The sequence below is a fragment of the Rattus norvegicus genome, chromosome 1 (genome assembly GCF_036323735.1).
Source record: "Rattus norvegicus strain BN/NHsdMcwi chromosome 1, GRCr8, whole genome shotgun sequence".
Lineage (NCBI taxonomy): Eukaryota > Metazoa > Chordata > Mammalia > Rodentia > Muridae > Rattus > Rattus norvegicus.
Genome location: NC_086019.1, coordinates 87,811,659 through 87,828,778, shown reverse-complemented (window position 1 = coordinate 87,828,778; position 17,120 = coordinate 87,811,659). Strand labels below are relative to the sequence as shown.

The following is a 17,120-nucleotide window of genomic DNA, read 5'->3' as shown; positions in this document are numbered from 1 at the left end:
AGCACGGGCTCAACCTCAGGGTTTCTAACCTGCGCAGACACTACAGCCAAGCCCTGAGCGCCACCTCCTTTATTTGTGTTAAGGCAAAGCTCTAGGAGGCCCCATCCCGCCCCTCCCCCCAAACTCCCGCAGTTGTCAGCTGTTCCCCTTGCTCTCGGGTTCCCTGGCCTCTGGGCTGGAGGTCTTCAAGGCTTCTTCCACAGCATGGCTGAGGTTCTGGGGGCTCCGCTCGTCCTTGGAGCTCGGTCCGACTGCTGCTGCCTCCTGGCGGCGGGAGAAGGCAAGAGGCAGTGGGTCAAGAGCCAGTCACCCACTCAGCCCCGTTCCGGGGCTCTGCTCCTGCTTCCCTCTGCAGCCCTCTGTCTCCCTACCTTAGGCAGGGGTCCCTCGAGACTAGAGTCCAGAAGTGTGGTTTCGGCCAGCCCTGAGTCGTCGTCCATGCTGATGAAGATGGCCGGGGTCTCGCATTCAGGACCTTCCTCCCGGTATTCCATAACCTCCTCAGCCGGGGTGGGACCAGCTCGGGCTGCTGGCCCCACCAAGGGTGTCGAGGACACTGAGGAAGTGGGCGCTCCGACGCCTGTGGGCTTCTGCTTCTGTTCTTCTTCGAGCTGCCGCTTCAAGGCCTTCTCCTGAGCCAATCGAAGGCCGATGAGGTCCTGAGGGGGCCGTGGGGCAGGGGCCGGGGCCAAAGCCGGGGCCAAGGCCAGAGCCAAGGGCTCCAGGTCATCCTGGGGTGGGAGAGGCACTCAGCTCAGGAAGGGTACATCAAACCTAACATCACACCCCACCTCACCGCTACCGCGCATTAGGGTGGAGGAAGCTGAGCACTGAACGCTGCTGAAAGCAGAGGAGAGAGCACACCGCACAGACTTTCCATCCTGGTACAGAGGGTGTGGGGTGGGTGGCCATGCTCCTTTACCAGGGAAGAAATCCTGGGAGACTGTGGGTTTAATGACCAGGCCTTCTGGGGCGAGACGCACAGGCCACATTGCCCTCACCTCTTCCAGGGACCCTGAAGGTGCTTCCTTGACTTCCGGCTCCTGCTTGCCACTGGCCTCCAGGATTGTCATGATGGAGTTGGGGATGTGTGCTTGCTAGGTGAAGGGAAAGGTGGGAGCCAGGGCTGTAGAGCGCTCTTGCCAGAGGCACCTCTCAGCAACCCAGTACCCAGAACCAAACCTTCCAGAGCCCTTCTGCTCACTTGGCTCCACTCTCCCACCCAGGTACCTGGTGGGGGGTGAAGGAGCGCACATGGGCCAACAGTGGCTCCCGGAGCTCAGGGCACTTGTCAAAGACTGCGCCAAGCTGCTGTGGAGGTAGCTGCAGGATGACCTGGAAACTCTGGGGCTTGGTGCGCTGGCAGCACTTGATGAAGCCCTCCCATACCTTGGGGTACTTCCATACCTGTGGGGCAGGAGGGGGCCATTAGGCACAGGCCCAACCAGCCACCACCTTCCTGAAGACACTGCCATGACCAGGACCCATATGCTGTCATATGACACCTTACTCCAGGCTTCACACACCTGCCTACCCAGTAAACTATCAGGACAAGACACAGGGAAGGAAGGAGACCCTGCCTCCAGTCCCTAGGTTAGGACAGCACCACTTCGTGTTGTTTTCATAACCACCTCTGGCAGGTGCCATCGGCCACACTTAATAGGCTGGAGGCACGGGACCTTTGCCAGATGCTGCACAGGGACAGCCTGTGGTCCGACCCCAGCCTGGTATGGAGGATGGATTTAATTACCATTTCCACGGTATTTCTAAGAGTTGGTGCGGCATGCTCGCAATCCCAGCACTTGGAGGGCTCAGGCAAGAGGATCATCACAAATTTGAGTTATGGTTACTCTGGGCTACATAGCAAAACAACCCAACCTAATTCTAGTCTCCTCCAAGATGGGAAGCTTTGAGCTGAGCTGTGTGCCCTGCAGTGCCTAGAGTAGGGTAAAGGGAGGTACCCACACCTCTCATATCCCTAACTGCTCTCAATGGTCACCCTGTAGCCAGCTGCAGGGAGTGGTGAGGGAACACTGCTAGCAGGACAGGCGGTCCAGGGATAGATCCTGCCTTCCAGGCATCTGAGGTTTGTCCCCTTGTGGCTGAGTGGCTGAGTGCCTGGGGCCAGGGCAGGTTACCTGCTTCATGATGAGCCGGGCCAGGATGTTCATGACGAAGCCCCCCAGGCGGGGGTACATGGTCAGGGACTGGATGACGGTCCGCATGAGCAGCATGGGCAGAGGGCTTTGCTCCATCAGCTGCTGCATCACCACAGCCAGCACTTCCGATGTGTACACATTCCGCTCCGCAAAACACAGGTTGGTGGCTGTGAGGAGGCGGAGAGTGGCCTGTCCTCTCTCTGCCTGGATGTCCCTCATTAAGTGGGAACCCCACTCCCCAAGCTTCTCTACCTCTACCACACAGGGCCCTTTATGAGGATGCTTAATGACCCTGCCCTAGAAGGCGGAGGTAGGTGTGTCCAACCCCTGGTGGACCAATCTGGAGGACACGGCCTCTTCTGGGGACAAGCCCTGGGAATAGGGCAGAGTATGCTGCTGCACCCTGGGGCCTATGAGTGGCTGTAACCCACTAAGGCGAGGGAGGGAGTGCTGCCAACACCTCTAGAACCCTCAGAATAGAGGTGGGTCTCTGCCAGACGGCTGACCAGTCATTAGGGTCTGTGATGGTGTAAAGCAAGTACCATGAGGGACGCTACAAGGGTAACAGGCAAGGGAGGGATAAGAGGTGGGGGGAGGGCCCAACCCAAGCCAGGTCCTCACAGGTTGTGGAAAGATGTCACACTGAAGAAAGCATGGAGCAGGTCTTGCTTGGGGTCTAGCTCCTGGGAGTGAGTGGCAGGGGTAGTGTCAAGGTCAACTGGGTTGAGGTATGGTCCCGGGAGCTGCCTCTGAAGTCCTTCCCCAAACACCACTGGCCATGTGAGTGTGTCAACCAGGAAGTCTTTATTGAGCCAGAAGAAAGCCCGCCTGCCCTCCCAATCCCTGAGAAGCCAATGGAGGGAAGGATGATCCTGTAAAGAGGAGGCCTAAAGAGAAAGGAGGGACCTTGCAGCAGACACAGGGCTGAAGGGCAGAGGAGAGAGGCCTGCCAGAGCCTGAGGGGGCGCCCGCTGCTGTGGAGAAATGTCCACTGCGGTCCAAATGGGCCCGACACCGGTCTGTCTACCCAGCCTGTGCTTCCCACTCAACCTCTCGCCTTTCCCTCCAGCAGCCCAAGAGTCTCCGAAAGGCCAGCCTGTCCTCCGCCCAGAGGCTGCATGAGGCCAAGGCCAGTTTCCTCCCTCACTTGGAACCCTCTGCTCAGCCCTAGATCTGACAGGCTCAGCTATCACCTCGTCTATTGCATCTGCTTGCTGGAGGTAACCCCACTTCACAAAGCCCTTCCTGAGCCCTGGCCAGGCTGGGTCAACTGTCAGTGTCCCAGTGTGTCCCCAGCATTGTGCTGGGATCCAAGAAGGCCAGGATTTCACCTGATGGGGCAGACGGAGGAGATGTGGTGAGAGCTGTGGAGTGCTAGGGCCTAGGAAGCCTGGGGATTGTGAACTGACAAGAATTCCCAAAGAAGCTACCGGAGTGTGCACCTGGGTAGCTTTTGGCAGGGCCTTTTCTTCCCTCTCTGTGACTAGATTTCTATTCTAGGTCCAAGATGGCTGTGTCTTTCCAAATCCCTTCAAATTGTGCGCAAACTGCCCTTGGGAATAGGCTGCTATGGGGTCAGTTACTCACACTGCATTTAAGGATCAAGAAGCAAGTGTGTGGATGGAGACAGAGCACTTACCTAGCACATGGGAGGCTGTTCTATGTTCATTCCCAGCGTGGTGAAAATGTGTGTGTGTGTGTGTGTGTGTGTGTGTGTGTGTGTGTGTGTGTGTGTGTGTGTGCACGCGCGCCTGCAGTCCACTACACCCCTCCTCCCTTCCCCTGCAGCCCCCTCTGCCTTGCCTTCCCAGCCCTGTTCTGTGAGGCTGCTAAGGGAGGCTAGGAAAGCAACCCCTGAAGAAGCACTTCAGGTGGGGACAGAGAGGAAGCCACGCTAAAGTGAGCAGACAGGTTAAATGGTAGGATAACAGGCAGGGCCCTTCTGGGGACAGAACTGATTCTGGATGGCCCAGTCTCTAAGGGAGGGAAGAAAGGAGGGAAGATGGTGATTTCTTCCCAGGAGAGGTTCATGAGCAGAGCCCTTCTTGGTTTGGCTCCAGTTTGGCTCAGACTGTGTGACCCTGACAACTGATTTAGCTTTTGGGAACTCCATGCCCTATCTGAGCATACTTACCAGATGTGGGTGGCAGGAGTGGGCTTGTAGCATGAAGGGAAAGCCTAGCTCACAGGCAATGCTTGGGCAGAGGAAGCCTGCCAGTACATCACCAAGCCCCACTATGGAATCCTCTGCTGCCTCAGCTTGGGCCTGCGCTTGCTCATGTCTGCAGAAGCCCTGTTCCTCCTTGCTTCCTTGAGTTCCTCAGGGTAGGTGAAAAGAGGGGCAGCCTGCACTCCCGAGGACCACCTGATGCCGGGGCACATGTGTCTATGTGCTTTGTGTGGCGATCAGGATGGGACAGGTCAGGCATCAGGCCAGTCTTTGATGCAGTAGAGCCATGTGGGTGACAAGCCCGGCCTGTCTGTGGGAGCTGGGTCCTGTGGAAACAGGGGTGCCTCACCTTTGATGATGGACTTCATGTCACACTTTACAGAGTCAATATTGTGCAATGCAATCAGCAGCTCTCCCGGATTCAGGGGGGACAGGGCAGAGTTCCCCTCACCTGCAATGGTGCCGACAAGAGAAGGAGACAGGACAGGACCTCAGCAAAGAACTGGGCCAAAGACCAGCCTTGGGCAAATACAAGTGAGGCCTTCTCTGCTTCTTGGCCTGGGGGACAGTATACTGGGCAAAGTGGCCTCAAGTCTTCACCACCTTTTAGAGCTGCCTTGCTGTGGCGCCACTGTCCCCTCTGTGCACGGGGCTGTACACCCAGGATGCAGGCAGGGACCAGCTGGCCTAGGACTGACTCCACACAGCACATGATCATGGCAGCTACAGGCTGGGTTGGGTTAGGACAGGGCCCGGCTCACTGAACAACAAAGTGGCCTGAACTCCATGCTGTGTTGGGACAGAGTAGAAAAGGATGCACTTAGCAGAGGTGGCCTCCTGTTAGCGGAGGGGAGACCCGATGTGCCATGGAGCCACGTCATCCTGCTACTACGTCTCTAGGTGGCCACAAGGGCCAGGGATGAGAAACCCATGTACATCTCTGGCTATTTTTCCACCTCAAACATTTTTATTTGTTTCTCACCATGGTGGACAACAGAGACACTGGTCTTTAAGAACACTGTAGCCTTCCTGGGCCCTTCCCACGTGAGCCCCTGTACAGTTAGGAGGTAAGCTGAAGGTTGGCTAGGAGGGAAGGCACCTACCATGCTGGGTGCCTAGCAGGCGGTTGAAGACCTCCTTCACCACAATGGGGTTGAGTTTGATGAGCTTAGGCAGGGCCTGGATCACCTCTTTCTAAGGGGGTGGGAGGAGGAGAGTGATGATGGGCCCACTATCCACCCATACCTGAAAGGCCTCTAAGCCTCAGGATACATGTTCCCCGCCTCGCCAAAGCTGTCACCTACCCCTGGTGGACAGCGTCATCCCCATTCATGTCCACATGGTGATGAAGCATCCTTGGCCCCAAAATTTACTAGGGACACAATCTGGGGTATTTCCCATAGGTCAGGTACAATGGTATATACACAGACACACACTCACCCACCCACCACTGGGACTGAGGAGGCTGGAGACCTGCTCCAGAGCAAGATGTGGAACTGTAGTCCTTCACCATGGAGGTGGCTGACCCCTGACCCCCTGCCCTCTCCTCCTTTCCTACCTTCTCCAAGCCGTTGAGCACAGGGATGAGGAAGCGCACGTCAGGCAGCCGCTTGTGGTACAGGTCCCGGACCCGCTTCACCAGTTCTGGGGATGGTGGCACTTCAGGGGAAGACAGAGAAAAGCTGAGCTGAGGTGATAGAAGGGACCAGAGCATGGGCTAGGGGACAGACATAAGTTTATGGTGGGCAAGGACAATTCCAGAGTAGAATCCCCAGCCTCTCCTTCCTAAATGCACCTCATATGGTTTTCACAGGGGAGCCCAGAGGGCACAGCCACTAGAGATGCAGCAGCTCTAGCCCATGTGGGGGAGAGCAGGTGGGAGAGAAGGGAAAAGGCAGGGCCCCAGGCACCTTTGTCAGTGAGGCTGTGCAGGCAGCGGGTGACCAGCGTCTCTGCCCCCTTGGGACAGTTTTCCACCAGCAGCAGCAACTCTGGTGAGTTCATGCCCATCCCTCGGATCTAGATGCAGAGGTGAGGAAGACCAGGTTATGGTGAGCATTTGAAGAGGCTGCAGAACCTGGGGTGGTTAAGGTTGCTGGGCTCCGGGTCTGATTGTCAGCTCAGAGCCTGGATGTGTCATGTCTCCTCTCTGGCACATCAGTGCCCTGCTATCTCACACCTTCCATGCCCAGCCTGTGTTACAACACCTTGGGATGTTTTCCTGGTCTTTGCCCACCCTCCTGAAACCACTGTCACTCCATTCTAGCTGAGGGTGCAGGCTAGACCACTTCACGCAGGCACTTGCTACAGTGAACAGGGAGCATGCTGGCTGCTGCCCTGGCATCTCCCTGCATGCAGACACGGAGGGGAGGGAGGGAGGGAGGCAGTACAGCCAACTGAGCCTGCCTAGCACTTACTTCTTTTCCTCAGTGTGGGGCTAAGGCACCTCAGGGAAGATCCTTACCCTGCCCTTCTCCATTTCTACAGAAAAATTTCCGTATAAAAATGTCAGGAGGGCAGGAGGTCTCTAAACAATGAGACCTGCTCAAAAACAAAACAAAGTTGGGGCAGAACTGACTCTAAAACAAGGGGTTCTGAACCCAGCAGCAAACAGAGCAACCATATGAACAGGTCTCCTGGGGTCTCTCATGGCTCAGGACCTCTGGTGACAACACGAGGAAAGACCAGTAGAAATCACAACAGGAGCTCAGATGCTAATGTGGCCACTGTGTGGGGCACTGGGCTCAGGTCAGGGCAGCAAGATCAGTGGCAGAGTGTGATGCTAGGCTGCCCACCCCATGCTCTGCTCCTGAGCAGTCCTATGTCTTCTTCCACAGTAAAGAACGATGTGACAAGCTAAAGCCATGAATCCAGAGGGGCAGCTGAAATTGGGGACTCATTTTGCCCAAGTGGGCTCGGAGTCTCACCGGTTGCTCAATGACTCTCAGCACTGTCCGCTTGATGTCGGCGATGGCCTCCGTGTACACTGCTGCCAGCTCATGGATCAGCTTGTGGTTCTGAGGCAGGAGAGCCAGATATAGGTACAAACACTGCTTCACTGTTTCCTCTGTCCAGGGCGCAGCCACCTCTGACAGGACAGGATGGAGCCATATATCAACAGAAGCCTCTATCCCCTTCCCAAAGCCCTGTCCCCTAGTGTCCCTAGGAATCTAGGTCACTCTCCAGTGTGATGCTAACTCTGCACTCTCAGAGCTCTGTCATGACGGATTACAGCCTAAACATGAACGTCCTCACAATAGCTATCTGTCGGGCACAAGGGCAGCCCATCTGCAGTCCTGCTATCCTCCAGGCTGGTCCCTACATACAGTTGGCAGGAAGATCCTCACTGCTGACCTTTCGTGCCACCATCTCCAGTGCAGCAGGGAAACACCTCTGCTCACATGTGCTCCCTGGGCCTCACACCCTCCCCCTGGGAGTGGCTCTCCACATCCCTGCTGGACCTTCTGTCTGTTTGGTAGGATCTGGGACTATGCTAAGGGACTTGGCCTGAGATGGCCCTCGAACTCACAGGTTGCTCTCCTGGTCCTCTAGTTTTCCACCCCTGCAGACCCCTGCCTGTTTGTCTTGGCCCTGCTTGCTACTACCCTGCAGCCATTCTAGTGGAGTGGCTGGAGTGGGTGGGGCTTGATACAAATCAGATGAACCTGCATCAAACCTGTGTCCTTGTCAGCTCCAAACAGCACTGAGGGTGGGTTGGGGTGGACCAGGAGCTGCAGGTAGTTGAGGGCAAATTTCTCCACATATTCTCGAAGCTGCTCCTTCTCATACATGCGCTTAATGAAGAGCAGGGCCTGGGAGCGCACCTGAGGGCAGAATGGGCAAGACAGAGGGATGGCAAAGTGTGGGTAGCAATGGAGGGCGCTTCTGGGAAAAGCCCAGCCTGAGCCCTGGACAGCAGTGCCCCGTATCTCAGGCTGCGGCTGCTGCACTTCTCAGTCCCATCTTACTGTCCCTGCCTCGCTTGCTCCTCATTCCTCAAGAGTGACTCTCCCTGCCAAGTGGCCTTGGCTTTGGAACTTGGCAGGACAGGCAGCCCAATACATGTCACTGGCCAAGCTTCGTTTCACTCACACACCATCTGCTGGGAGGGAGTCACAGGAGCAGAGTCTGGTCTGACACGAGTTTGTACCAAATGACAGCACAGGGCCAGGCCAGGGTGCTGTGCTAATGGTGCCCACGCTGACTGAACACGAGGCACCAGGAGGAGGCTGCTGTCAGGCTGCAGAGAGCACAGCCATTGTGTGTTATGGTATCTCACGTACCTCCTCCTCCAGGAAGCTTCCTCAACCCCATCCCTAGTCTACTCTGGCCAGCTACAGACACAAGCTCACCCTGTCCTTCTCGTGAGAGCTGAGGTCGAGGAGAACGTGCAGATACTGGAATTGGCGAGAAGGGCGCTTGAAGATCAGGTCTCCAAGTGTCGACATGCCCAGGTAGGCGCGACTCTGCAGATGGGGGCAGCAATGCTCAGTCTGCGTGCCAGCTTACTCTTGTCCCGCTCCCTCTTGCAAACAAGGACCCAGGACCTTCATGCCACAGCTGCATGAAGGTCTACACCACAGAGCAGCAGCTAGCTTACCTCATCCTCACAGTACTTCCGTATCACCTCCAAAGCACTCTCAGTGATCAGCGGGGCCTCCAAAACCACCTTGGTAAAGATCCTGCCCAAGAAAGATCACGTCTTGCAAGGCAGGTGCCCCATGCTATGGCCCAGCTCACAACAGCTTCCCCAGCTCTGGGGCTGTCTGCTGCCTCAAAGCTGCTGAATGGCAGATAGGGTGCTAAAATTCATGATGCAACCAAGGATTTCATGCCAGGGTGGTGCTCTACCACTGAGCCACTGTCCCAGCTCTGGGAACTGTTAGTACACATGGGAATAAGCAGCCTAGAGAGGGACAGGCCCCTCAACCAAGTAGCAGAGTCAGGACTGAGCCTGATGAGCAACCCACCCCCGCCCCCAGCATGGTCTGCACACACCTCACAGAGAGGGACATGGGAAGGGTAGCTTGGGTAGCACCAAGGAGGAAAGAGAACTGAGACACAGAAGGGGACATGGAGCTTACGGCCAAGCCCTCACCCATCTTTCTGGTCTGGTTTCTCTTGAAGTCCAGAGAGCAGGCAGATAAGGCAGTCTTCATACTTGTCCAGAGTGCCAGAGGGCCCCGCTGCCAGGTAGGCATTGTACTCCTGGTAGAGCCAGGCAAAAGCCAGGTCCAGACGGGCCCGGACGTCTTCCAGGATAAAGGACAGCACCTCTGCCTTGAATCCGGAGTCGAACTGTGTCACGAGGCTGGCCAGGATCTTGATGCGCACCTGCAAGTGGGTGAGCACACGTGGCAATGTGGTGTGCCCACTGGAGCAGACTTCAATAGCGCCTTGCACTCCTGCCACCAGGTTCAGGAATGCCCAGTGCAAACACCATATAAACTGGGTATAGTGGCTAACAGCTACAATCCCAGCTCCCAGAAGCTCAAGGCCAGCCTGGTGAGTGAGACATTCTCTCAAAACCACCAATCAATCAATGAATCATCATCAACCAGTCAACCAGCCAATCAAGGAAGGCAGCATGAAAAGGCATAGACACAGCAGTCTCCCATCATGTGGTAGTGGACAAGGAAGAAACAAACCATCAAATGTCACCAAGTCGCCCCAGGCTCCTAGGAATCAGTAGGTAGTAACGAGATACTTCACTGCATAGGGAAAGATCCTCAAGACTTTCTTTTTGTCACCTTTAGGCATGAACAGGATGTGGTGAAAACCAAGAAAGACAGCATGGTATCTTATCACCCAGAACACTCTTGTGGACCTGGACATAAAACCCATGCCTTGCTCATGCTAGTGCAGAAACTAAGGTGTCCACACCAAACAACACACACAAATAAATATTTTAAAGGTGAGAAAAAGCCTGGAGTGATGGCACACGCCTATAGTTCTAGCACTTGGGAGACATTGGCAGGCAGATCTGAGTTCAAGACCAGCCTGGTATACAGAATGTGTTCTAAGACTGCTAAGGCTACACAGAGAAACCCTACCTCAAAGAACCAGTGCAACAAAACAAACAAAACAGCAGAAAATAAGGCTGGAGAGATTGCTCAGTGGTTAAGAACACCCACATGGTGGCTCAAAAATCCCTGTAACTCCAGTAGGGGATCACATCCTCTTCTGGCCTTTGTGGGCTCCTGCATACACAGTGCACATAAACTCATGCAGGCATAATTTATGATAAATTAATCAAATGAACACATTTTAAAAAAAATAAAGCAAAGAACTTGAAGGCAGGGATATCTGAAATCAGAGCTGCCCTCAGCACAGTCCTGTGCGGTCTCTACTGTCTAGAAAGCCAGAGCTGATTTTGCAGTGGATGGAGTGGCAGAGCCTGGAGGAGTTCAGAGCAGCTGAGCTAAGGGCTGGTGCCACAGGGACTTCTCACTAGGTGGAGAAGCATACCTGGGCCGCCCCACTGCAGGCTACAGCCTTCTCAGCCCTCAGGATCCGCTTCACAGCTCCCAGCTTCATGGCTTCCACCTGGGCATCTGTCAGGGGCTTCAGCACATCGCTCAGACGGAAGATCTTCTTGCGCCCACCAGCGCCTGCCAGCCTACATGAGGGCAGGGACAAGGCATGTTGCCATGGAGTGTCTCCCTGGGAGAACAGGCCGGGACCAGACGGGGCTCAGGCAGAGGAGAGTCAGCAGAAAGAGCCTGAAAGGGCTTACAGTATGGGCTGCAGATGGGACAGGAGCAGAGCAAGAGACAGAAGGAAAGCAGGTGCACTCAGGGGTGCTCGGGCGGGGTTAGGTCTGATTCTATGATACAAGGGAAAAATGAAGACAGTGATGCTGACCGGAGCCTCTGTTGCACGTCAGGAAGCAAACTGCCTGACTGTCAGCATGGCTGTGTCTCTAACTTAGTGTCCACTAGGGAGGGGAACCATGACCATTCTCCCAAGTTAGGACAAAAGAGGTGTGGCTGCAGAACCCCACAAACGCTTGGTGGCTCTAGCACTGACTCTGAGGCAGAGGGAGAACCTGGTCCAGCACTCAGCCTACCTTATATTTGCAGGGCCCACATGCCAACGAGACGAGGACTCACCGTGGCTGTGTGACAGGAATGATGGGTTCTGGCCTCCTCTTGGCCTGGGGTACTTCCTCCTCCAAGGGGGACATGGTGCTCTGAGAGCCCACCACAGAGATGGCCTGGCCCTGCACTGACAGGCGCCGTTTGATCAGGACGCTCTCCGGCTTTACCACCTTCTCCTCCTTGGGCTCCTCCTTGCACTGTTTCGTCTGTTCCACACCTGAACGGATGCAGCCACAGGACCCAGCATGTCACCTGCACTCCAGGCTCTGCCATGACGCACAGGGCCCACAGCACTGTGTAGCCCAACTAACAAATGATCCGCGGACGGAGCCAGACAAGTCCATCCTGGAGCACAGCCAGTGCCCAGCTCAAGATGATTACCACAAGCAGGTCCCTCAGATTTATGTCCGTGTGGCATGCATGAGTATGCTTGTAAGTGTGTGTGCTGGTGTGCTAGACTGCATACACACGCGGGAGAGGCAGGCTTGCATCTTCATTTATCTCCACTTTACTTCTTATTGAGACAAGAATATCACTGTGCAGCCGATTAGCCTGGACTTGCTACGTAGAACAAACGTCAAACACAGGCATCCGCCTGAGTGCCGAGGCTCAAAGCCCACACTGCCGTCCTGCCCGCTTCTTACATTTTACTTATGTGTTGTGCATGTGTACACATACGGAGGTCAGAGGACACTTGTGGAGCTGGGACTAAACTCGGGTCTTTGGGTGGGGCAGCAGGCACCTTTGCCAGCTGAGAGCCATTTAACCAGACCCACATTACTGTCTAAAAGAGTTCACCCACGGAACCCTGTTTCAGCCAGACTAGTTGACCAGGAATATCCTCAGATCACCTGTGCCTGTCCCACCCAGTGCTGGGGTTACAGGTGCACACCACCTTGGCTTCTCTGTGGACGTTAGGGATCAGAACGATTATGTCTTATTTATCTGTATGGGGATTTACATACAGATGCTAGGGTGCATGTGTGCAGTTTTCTCCTTCCACCACGTGGTTCCAGGACTCACTTTGGGTTGGACAGCAAACATGTTCGCCCCGAGCTGTCTCACCAGCCCTTCTGAAGTTTGTGGGTCAGGGTCTCTCATGTACCCCAGGCTGTCCTTAAACTCACTATCCATCCAAGGATGACCCTGAACCTCTGACTCTCCTACCTCTGCCTCCTGGGATGACAGGTATGTCCACTAGAGTGTGCTCACTATACTGACTTTAGCAGCAGAGGGCATGGTGACTTGACAACACACTCAGTTGAAAACCTGAGGCACCAGAGTCATACACAGCCACTGTTCACAGCAACCATGTCTGAACCAAGGGATGGCAAGATGGCTCAGGGGATAAAGGGCACCCGAGTTCAAGCTTTGGAACCCACACAAAAGTGGAGCATGTCTTGTGAAGCTCACAGCCACGTTGACACTGTAGTTGTGCACGTGATGTGTTCCTGTTCATAAGTTATACTTCAAGACCATGCTGGTGCTGAGAGCAGCTCACACCCGCAATCTCAGCACTCAGGAAGCTACTCCAGAAAACGGGTGCAAGTTAGAAGCCAGCACGGCTGTACAGCAAGACCCTGTCTTACGGAAGGCAAAAGCCTGGGCTAGAGAGATGGCTCAGTCATGAAGGGCACATGATGCTCATGCAGAGGACCTAAGCTCCATTCCCAGCACCCACAACCTCTCCTAACTCTCCCAGGAATCTGACACCCTCTTCTGGCCTCTGACACACACATAAAGCAAAACAATCCAATCAAAGAGGGACAGACTCCAAGGCTCAGAGGCTGGGAAACCTGACACAAGTCACCCTGGATTCTGGTGGCGTCATCAGTTGGATTTCAAAGCTCAGGACCTGAAGTCACTGAGTACTCTGCATAATGATGGACCCAGGACAGGTGACATATTAGATGACATGTGACCTTCCTTTCCATGGCTCTCTCAGTAAGCAGAGTCCAGCACCACTGTGCTGCCTGGTTCAGCAGGAACTCACCAGGACCCAGTCCCGCAGCTGTCATCTGTGTGGCCATGAGCCGTGCCAGGTGCTTGATCTGGGCTTCTGTGCCTGCTGACTCCACGGGGGTGTAAATGGCTTGGAAGGAGGCAGGCATGGTCTCGGGCAGGTACACCATGCTGATGAGGACCTGTGCGAGGCCAAGGGAGGGGAACTTAGCCAGCCCATCCTAGGACAGCATTGGAGCCGCAGCAGGAACTGAGGTCAGGGCTGGGGCTGGGGCTGCTCTTTTCACCCTAGCTTCTGGGGAGCCAATGGCTGCCAGACTGTCACCTGGGTGACAGAGGCCCCAACCCCAAGAACAGAGTGAGCAGATGGGGAGTGGGGTACTGAGAATAAATAGCCACTAGAAGGACAGTTCTAAGGGAGGGAGGGAAGCCCTGGCTGATGCTACCAAGACAGCCATAGTGTAGGGCAGGCAGGGAAAGGACTGGGATCAGGCCCGTCCCTGGACATCACCCTCCTCACCAGATTGGCCACATTGTCAGGTGTCAGCAGAGGCTGCAAGAACTCAGCAGTGATGTCTGTGTCTGACTGGCCTGAGATCTGGGCTGAGGCCTTTGATGTCCCCGATGGGCCAGGCTCCAAGTCTTTGTCCTCATCATCTTCTCCCAGGTTGGGCTCTGAGAAGGGAAGGGAATAAGAAGCAGGTTCCCAGACTGCAGCAGGCCTGTGTTCAGGGAGCCACATGGCCTTCCTTTAGCAAACCACTGCAAGGAGCAGCCATACAGCAGGCAAGGACCTAGGCTGTAGTGTACTATGGCCATAAAAGTGCACAGGTCCCCAGTCAGCAAAAGCTCTTCCGGGTCTCAGTTCTCACCAGGGACATGGCAAAAAGCCAAAAACCTCTAGTTGACTTCAGTAAGCTCCAAGATGGTGACATATGGATAATATATTCTATATTGAAGATGGAATGCAGGAGCCTGCAGGAACCAGGCAGGTGCCCCCGGTGGGAGACAGTTCTGCTATTGCTTCAAGAGGCAGAGGCAGGCAGATCTCTATGAGTTTGAGGCCAGCCTGGTCTATAGAGTGAGTTATAGGACAGCCAGGGCTACACACAATCTTAAAAAAAAGTCTTTAAGAAAAACCAAATAAATAAAATCTTTTTTAAAAAGAGAAAATTGGGGCTGGAGAGATGGCTCAGCGGTTAAGAGCACTGACTGCTCTTCCAGAGGTCCTGAGTTCAATTCCCAGAAACCACATGGTGGCTCACAGCCATCTGTAAAGGGATCCAATGCCCCCTTCTGCTGTGTCAGACACACCAGATGCAGTGTACTCATATAAATATAATTTTTTTTAAAAAAAGGAGAAAATTGATTTTAGACAAATAACAAACAGAAACCCGTTACGGAGGTGTCCCTTCCTTTAGAGTGTTCTGTGGTTAGATGTGCAGGACAGTCCTACAGCAGCGACAAACTCTTCACGAAAGGAACGTTAATGCTTCCATGCATGTAACAGAGCACTTGGCCACCATTAAGAAGAGGTGGGATGGGGTAGATTTAGCTTAGCCTTAAAAAACACCCAAACAGCAGTTCCTACCATCTGTAATTCCAGTTCCAGGGGATTCAATGCCCTTTTGTGTCTCCGAAGATACCAATCATACATGTGCTAAACACACATGTGCAGGCAGAACATCACACATAAAATAAAATGAATCTAAAGAAAAAGTTAAAAAAAAATTAAAAAAAAATGTAGGGCCAGTGACATAGCTCAGTGGGGAAGGTACTTCCTGTACAAGAATGAAAAACCTCAAGAACAAAACAACTCCTCAAAGAACTTGAGAAATAACTGCACTTGCTCTGTGCGTGCTCTGCTGCATGTACACCTGCAGGCCAGGAGAGGGCACCAGACCCCTTACAGATGGTCGAGAGCCACCGTGTGGGTGCTGGGAACTGAACTCAGGACCCATGGAAGAGCAGTCAGTGCTCTTCCAGCCCCCAGAAACATTCTATAAACAAACACAGATGACATTTAAAAAACCTGTTGGTACTGAGGCCGCTGTGGCCCACACTACTGTTAAATACAAGTCAAAGCTGGGGTGGTGACACACGTCTGCCATCCCACACTAGGAGGCTGAGGAACTAAGGATGTGACTAGGTCTCAACAAAAACCAAAATGCTAAAAATTACAAAGCTAAAGAAAGAAAAATCCAGTTTTTCTTTCTTTCTTTCTATCTATCTATCTATCTATCTATCTATCTATCTATCTACCTACCTACCTACCTACCTACCTACCTATCTATCTATCTATCTATCTATCAATCTATCTATCTATCTCAGGTAAAAGATAAGTGCCTTCTACACTGTATAAAACCTTGGAAGGCAAGACACACTCACCACTCCCTCCCTCCCTTCATCAACACTTAAATAAACCCTAACTGGCTGCACACCATCTTCCCGGCAGTCCAGAGGCAGAGGCATTTGCTCCCAGTCTGGAAGTCTGAAGGTCAAGCGTAAGCCTTTACTCAGTGTACTATACACCAAAGTTATTTTACTTAGATATGCTTGCTGCATCATGCTGCGTAAGGCACCATGTATGACAGCAGTCTGAGAGACAGAGACAGTTTGAGAGAGTCGCTAGCCACCACAGGCCTTATGCCCCAGCTCACCCAGCTTCATCTTCTTGAGCGTGGATTCTGTATCGTCCCGGGGCCGCTTGCGGGAGTCCTTGCTGCTAGGCATGTTACGGGCAATCTCGGCCTGGGGCGTGCCCAGGTCCACCAGCAGGGTGGTGATCTGGGCCTGGAACTCCAAGGAGGCAGGGTGCTTGAGCACGCTCAGCAAGTGCAGCTTGAGGTTCTTACGCACGCTGCTCACCTGGGACTTGGCCAGTGTTGGGGGCAGGTTGGCTGTGAGGACAGAGGCAGGAGCTCGGTGCTGTGGACAGATCTCTATCAGGCCTGCCAGGCTCAATACTCAGTCCCAAATTTGGGCGGGGTATTTGCTGACATTCCTTGGGAAGCTCACAGGCTGCCAGGACTCATAGGGCTTGTAGCCTCCCCCTTTCACACTAAGACTAAAATCCCAAGAGACTTCTACCACACTGGTCCTTTAAGGTGAGAAAACCTGAACATTATTTGTCTGCACACCAAGGCTGGGGTCTCAGATCTGCAGTCCTGTGCTAACACTGGAGAGAGAGAGCTGTTGTAACTGCCACCTTTTCCACAAGCCGCTCAACTGCTGCCACAGCTCAGGCCCATCCTCCTGCCTCGGGTGTGACCAGCCTGAGTCTCAGTCACCTCAGTGAACACACAGTCCCTGCTCCACAGGGAAAAAGGCCTCGACCTTGGCTTTGGCAGTGCCCAGCACCCACTCCACAGCTAGAGCCACTCTCATTCCCTATGAGGGAACCACCCTGTCTCCACCCTCTGTCCAAGTGTGCAAGAGCCTGGGGCCAATGAGAACACTGTGCTTCCTTGGCCACTGTGATTGGTTCAGCAGTAGGCCCGCTGTCTCTGCTCAGCCAATCATAAACAATGAGCATCAGCCTTTGACTTTTGCTGGAATGATGGGGAAAGAGCGGCACTCTCTCTCCCTCTGTTGCTAAGTGGATAGGATGGGAGCCTTGAGCTCTGGGGCCATCTTCACTGCTTCAGGAAACAGCCAGAAAACAAAGCCAACACAAGCATCCAGAGATAGAGAGACCAGATCCGTGACCAACACCCACTCATGCTTCAA

General features: G+C 54.0%; 1 protein-coding gene across 1 annotated transcript in view; it reads right to left on the bottom strand.

Moving 5' to 3' along the window:
* Positions 1 to 51: 51 nt before the first annotated feature.
* Sympk (symplekin scaffold protein) overlaps positions 52 to 17,120 on the bottom strand; it is a 28,312-nt gene continuing 11,243 nt past the window's right edge. The window contains exons 9-27 of the mRNA NM_001415786.1: positions 16,052 to 16,291; positions 13,912 to 14,066; positions 13,423 to 13,573; positions 11,442 to 11,646; positions 10,798 to 10,948; positions 9,428 to 9,663; positions 8,930 to 9,011; positions 8,682 to 8,795; positions 8,006 to 8,153; positions 7,257 to 7,417; positions 6,240 to 6,348; positions 5,888 to 5,988; positions 5,433 to 5,523; positions 4,679 to 4,780; positions 2,139 to 2,326; positions 1,231 to 1,407; positions 1,002 to 1,097; positions 372 to 731; positions 52 to 264 (exon numbers count right to left, since the gene is read on the bottom strand). Coding sequence (NP_001402715.1) covers positions 136 to 264; positions 372 to 731; positions 1,002 to 1,097; positions 1,231 to 1,407; positions 2,139 to 2,326; positions 4,679 to 4,780; positions 5,433 to 5,523; positions 5,888 to 5,988; positions 6,240 to 6,348; positions 7,257 to 7,417; positions 8,006 to 8,153; positions 8,682 to 8,795; positions 8,930 to 9,011; positions 9,428 to 9,663; positions 10,798 to 10,948; positions 11,442 to 11,646; positions 13,423 to 13,573; positions 13,912 to 14,066; positions 16,052 to 16,291 — 2,996 coding nt within the window. The 3' untranslated portion in view covers positions 52 to 135. The remainder of the gene's footprint in view (positions 265 to 371; positions 732 to 1,001; positions 1,098 to 1,230; positions 1,408 to 2,138; positions 2,327 to 4,678; positions 4,781 to 5,432; positions 5,524 to 5,887; positions 5,989 to 6,239; positions 6,349 to 7,256; positions 7,418 to 8,005; positions 8,154 to 8,681; positions 8,796 to 8,929; positions 9,012 to 9,427; positions 9,664 to 10,797; positions 10,949 to 11,441; positions 11,647 to 13,422; positions 13,574 to 13,911; positions 14,067 to 16,051; positions 16,292 to 17,120) is intronic.